This window comes from Limulus polyphemus, unplaced genomic scaffold (assembly GCF_000517525.1).
Source record: "Limulus polyphemus unplaced genomic scaffold, Limulus_polyphemus-2.1.2 Scaffold5064, whole genome shotgun sequence".
NCBI lineage: Eukaryota > Metazoa > Arthropoda > Merostomata > Xiphosura > Limulidae > Limulus > Limulus polyphemus.
The window spans coordinates 56,221-61,684 of NW_013670674.1; the positions used below are offsets into that span (position 1 = coordinate 56,221).

At 35.9% G+C, this 5,464-nt stretch overlaps 1 protein-coding gene across 1 annotated transcript in view; it reads left to right on the top strand.

Moving 5' to 3' along the window:
* The window catches only part of LOC106472070 (sodium- and chloride-dependent glycine transporter 2-like), a gene marked incomplete at its 3' end in the record, with an annotated part of 36,817 nt that overhangs the window by 10,824 nt on the left and 20,529 nt on the right, over window positions 1–5,464 (top strand). Inside the window, exon 4 of the mRNA XM_022400680.1 lies at window positions 2,397–2,540. Coding sequence (XP_022256388.1) covers window positions 2,397–2,540 — 144 coding nt within the window. The remainder of the gene's footprint in view (window positions 1–2,396; window positions 2,541–5,464) is intronic.

The window sequence follows — 5,464 nt, forward strand, 5'->3', positions numbered from 1 at the left end:
TCCTGCTGTGATATTAAAGGTTTTTGAGATGGTATTATTTATTTTTACTGTAGCTGTACTTATGGTTAGAAAATGTGAGATCCATCTTGTTATTGTTGAGTTAATATTCATGGAGTTTAATCGATATCTTAAGGCATTGTGCCAAACACTGTCAAAGGTTTTACGCACGTCTAGGAAAACGGTAATTGTGGCTTCGTTATTATTAAAAGATCTGTATACTGCTTCAGTGAGACTTGTAAGATGATCAAGGGTTTGTCGTTATTATTAAAAGATCAGTATACTGCTTCAGTGAGACGTGTAAGATGATCAAGGGTTTGTCGTTATTATTAAAAGATCAGTATACTGCTTCAGTGAGACGTGTAAGATGATCAAGGGTTTTTCGCTTTTTTCTAGAAGAGTTTTGTTTATTTGTAAGGAAGTTATTGGTTTCACGGTAATAAAGGAGTCTTTGGGCTATGATTTCTTCCATTAATTTTCCTACACAGCTAAGGAGGCTGATAGGCTTAAAGTCTTCAGGAGTAGATGTGACTAGACAACCCGTGATCCGTTGGGTTACCCACTATTCAGAGGTTATGAATAATTCAAGGTAATTTCAATCTTGCACCGAATTGAAGGTTTATTTTGAAATAATTTGATTAAATATGTCAATCTATTCTTGTTATTCATAATTCAAGAAAAGATATTTGATTGTTGATCGGGAGTAAAAGTAAAAACCATTTCATTTTTCAAAAAAATGAAGTTAGAGTTTCAAGTATTGTGATGAATTAGTTTATTATGTTGTGGTCTTTCTTCTTAAACCTCCTACACTTTATTTTTTCTTCGATTTACCTACCATAACCAAGGCGCATTATTGAGAAATTCTTCAAGATCTTGTTTTTGTCATGTTACACCTTTTAATGAAGATGGGAACATTGACAGGGAAATAGATTTGAACAAAGAAGTTTCGTAACTAGTGCGAAAGGTAGTGTGATGTAAAATTTCTCATGCTAGAAATTTTCATAAAAGTGACCCGAAAAACGGCGCTAACTCGGTAACCCGTGGCCCGATGAAGTTTCGTAAAGAGCGCGAACGGTAGCGTGAATGATTTTTTTGACTGAGAAAGTAAGCAAACAAACAAACAATCTCAGAGTTTTAGTAGTATATAGATAGATTCTTCAAGATCTTGTTTTTGTCATCTTTTAATGAAGATGGGAACATTGAAAGGGAAATAATATAATAGCCAATGCTTGCGAGATGCTTTGGTTTATAAAGTTTTGTTGTTGTTCTCGACTCGATTTTTATTTTATTACCTCGTCTCCATAGTTACTATTTGCAAATTATCAATAATATTGTAGGTCCATTTTATTGTTGTTCTTTCTACGCGCCATTATAACACATTTTCATCTCATCATTTAATTTCTGTTGTGCATATATTGTTGTATAGAAGATATTTTAAAGTGATTCATCAGGTGGAAAACGAATAGAGAGATAGATAAACCGATATGTGGTGCCATCTAGTGTACCTAAAGTAATCTAGAAATTTTCATAAAAGTGACCGAAAAACGGGGCTAACTCGGTAACCCGTGGCCCGATTTTAACGAAACTTGTTTTATTCTGTTTCTATTCTTATTTCATCACAAACAAGGCGCTATTGTGCGCCGTTTTTGCTGTATTTAATTACAGACAAGCCCACAAACAAACAATCTCAGAGTTTTAGTAGTATATAGATTCCTCAAATTTACTGGAAAATCTTATGTCAAAATATTTAGAACTTTTAGGCCTACATTATTAAACTCGTCTACCTTAACATCATGCGCCCTCTACTTAATATCTAAATTATAACATAAAAGATATAACTTATAGTAGTTCTTTATCAATTTTTTGGTATTAGTTCCTGTTTATAGTATACGAATCGAGCGCAATATAACTTTTTAATGTAAAATCCAAATCAGCCTATTATGTATCGGCACAGTAATAAAAAAGCGGATTTTAGTCAGTCCCTAAAACAACACCTTATTGGGCCTACGTTGTAACAGTAATGCTGGCCTAACAGCTTAGCTAAAGTATATCGTCCTTGATTTAGCAAATGTTGACCAGCACTGTTTGTGGAAATACTACACACACACATTCGCTCATTTATTACCATAACAATTTATTACCTATATATATATATTCGAAACCATTATAATATAGACTCACTCACCCCTAATTTAAATATTTTTACTGCTATAAAGAGGAAAATGAAATTAATTTGTTTTACATGTTTGGTTGTTGTTTTATTTCAATATTTAAAAAAAAAGTGAATTCATATTTTCAAATTACGTTTTCTTAAAGCTACTCTAAATCTATACATGATGGCTATTTTTTTGTTATTCTAGAAAATTCTGTATTTGTACAAATAACGATATTTATTAAAGGTCTTGGTTACGCAATGCTGGTGCTGACCTTCCTAGTTGCTTTATATTATAATATGATCATCGCTTGGACCTTCTTCTTCACGTTTGCTTCTTTCACTAGTCAGTTAGGCTGGGAATTCTGCGGTAATGAGTGGAACACTATAGGTAAGTTTAGTGTATAATCACGTGGGAAAAAATATAAAGATCCAGCACGTAACAGAAAAATTATAACAACTTTTCTAGCGTAAAATATAAATATAAATGGTTAACCCCTGTAAATATAGAATTTTAGCTTTTATATGATGAACTCATTACACGTTCGAATTGATGACATCCAAGGTTCTTATTTATTTACCTGAAACTACATGGATAAGAATTTAATAATTTAACATAGAAATAGAAAAAACAATGTGAACTTATTGTTTCGAATGTCATCACAGAAGACCAGCTTCAGGTAAAGTCCGTTACAGTTAGATGAGACATTCTTTCACATTGTTCGTTTCATTCAGAAAATGTTTTAGTTCAGAGATAAAAACATTTATGTGGAGATTTTGTTCAGTTGTGGCTGTTTGTGTGGCTATCTCTTGTTCAATTGTGGCTGTATATGTGGAGATATTGTTCAGTTGTGGCTGTTTGTGTGGAGATCTTGTTCAGTTGTGGCTGTTTGTGTGGTAATCTCTTGTTCAATTGTGGCTGTATATGTGGAGATATTGTTCAGTTGTGGCTGTATATTTGGAGATCTTGTTCAGTTGTGGCTGTTTGTGTGGAGATCTTGTTCATTTGTGGCTGTTTGTGTGGAGATCTTGTTCAGTTGTGGCTGTTTGTGTGGCTATCTCTTGTTCAATTGTGGCTGTATTATGTGGAGAAATTGTTCAGTTGTGGCTGTTTGTGTGGAGATCTTGTTCAGTTGTGGCTGTTTGTGTGGTAATCTCTTGTTCAGTTGTGGCTGTTTGTGTGGTAATCTCGTGTTCAGTTGTGGCTGTTTGTGTGGTAATCTCGTGTTCAGTTGTGGCTGTATATTTGGAGATATTGTTCAGTTGTGGCTGTTTGTGTGGCTATCTCTTGTTCTGTTGTGGCTGTTTGTGTGGCTATCTTTTGTTCAGTTGTGGCTGTTTGTGTGGAGATCTTGTTCAGTTGTGGCTGTTTGTGTGGAGATCTTGTTCAGTTGTGGCTGTATATGTGGAGATCTTGTTCAGTTGTGGCTGTTTGTGTGGCTATATCTTGTTCAGTTGTGGATGTTTGTGTGTAGATTTTGTTCAGTTGTGGATGTTTGTGTGGCTATCTCTTGTTCAGTTGTGGCTGTATATGTGGAGATCTTGTTCAGTTGTGGCTGTTTGTGTGGAGATCTTGTTCAGTTGTGGATGTTTGTGTGGCTATATCTTGTTCAGTTGTGGCTGTTTGTGTGGAGATATTGTTCAGTTGTTAATGTTTGTGTGGCTATCTCTTGTTCAGTTGTGGCTGTTTGTGTGGCTATATCTTGTTCAGTTGTGGATGTTTGTGTGGCTATATCTTGTTCAGTTGTGACTTTTTGTGTGGAGATCTTGTTCAGTTGTGGCTGTCTGTGTGGCTATCTTTTGTTCAGTTGTGGCTGTATATGTGGAGATATTGTTTAGTTGTGGCTGTATTTGTTGGAGATATTGTTCAGTTGTTAATGTTTGTGTGGCTATCTCTTGTTCAGTTGTGGCTGTTTGTGTGGCTATATCTTGTTCAGTTTGTAGATTTTTACTCAGTTTTGATGAGAGGTCAGCAAGATAAAGAAAGTTTGTAGCTTTTTTACATAATTGTTATGTTCGTTAATGATTCTTGCGACATGTTTTTGAGCAAATGAGTTACTAATCTGAATAAGATGTATATAGAATGTTCAATTAGATACGTTTTATATTTGTTAGTTTACGAATGAAACATCAAACAGACCTTGATACTCTGTTACATTTGAAATAAGTAGGTAGAAAACTTCGTAAAATTTAGAAGAGAGCTTACAACAAAACTTTTGTCTGAGTTAGTAATCAACACGTCTAAGAAAGGCAGAGATACGCCATTCTCAGATTCACGGCTAAATTGTGTATCGGAACGTTTGTTATTAAAGTAGGCCGGGACAAGATGAGCATGATTTATATTTTTTAAAGATAATAAAAGTGTCATATCTTGTGCAATAAATATGCTAGAAAGACGTTGTCAGTCAGAAAGCACAGGTGGCGCGAGGTGTTTTGTAGCCTTGTGCAAATGCTAACTGTGCCACCCATTCCCAGTCTTCTGCCGTTGTAGGAAATCACAATTACGCTCTCCTCCCCCCCAAAAAAAAACAACTGCCGCCCTGTGCAAATACACGTGCTGATCTCCCGGGCCTTGTGAGAAAGACATTAGAGAAATTAGAAGAGTTTAAATTTTGGGGTTTTCCTGTCTTTATTTTTAAACTGGCAAGTAATCATATAACCACGAGCGGGACAAAGATAAATTATTATTTTTAAGCATCCCTGATTATTTTAAATTTGATGAATTTAGAATTTCAGACATAAAAAATCTACTGTAAAAGAAGACGAGTGATTCAGAAACTTTTCAACATAGTCCACAAGTACACACGTCAACATAGTCCACAAGTCCACATGTCTACACGTCAACATAGTCCACAAGTCTACACGTCAATATAGTCCACAAGTCCACATGTCTACACGTCAACATAGTCCACAAGTCTACACGTCAACATAGTCCACAAGTCCACACGTCAACGTAGTCCACAAGTCCACACGTCAACATAGTCCACAAGTCTACACGTCAACATAGTCCACAAGGCCACATGTCTACACGTCAACATAGTTCACACATCAACATAGTCCACAAGCCCACACGTCAACATAGTCCACAAGTCCACACGTCAACATAATCCACAAGTCCACACGTCAACATAGTCCACAAGTCCACACGTCAACATAGTCCACAAGCCCACACGTCAACATAGTCCACAAGTCCACACGTCAACATAATCCACAAGTCCACACGTCAACATAGTCCACAAGTCCACACGTCAACATAGTCCACAAGCCCACACGTCAACATAGTCCACAAGTCCACACGTCAACATAGTCCACAAG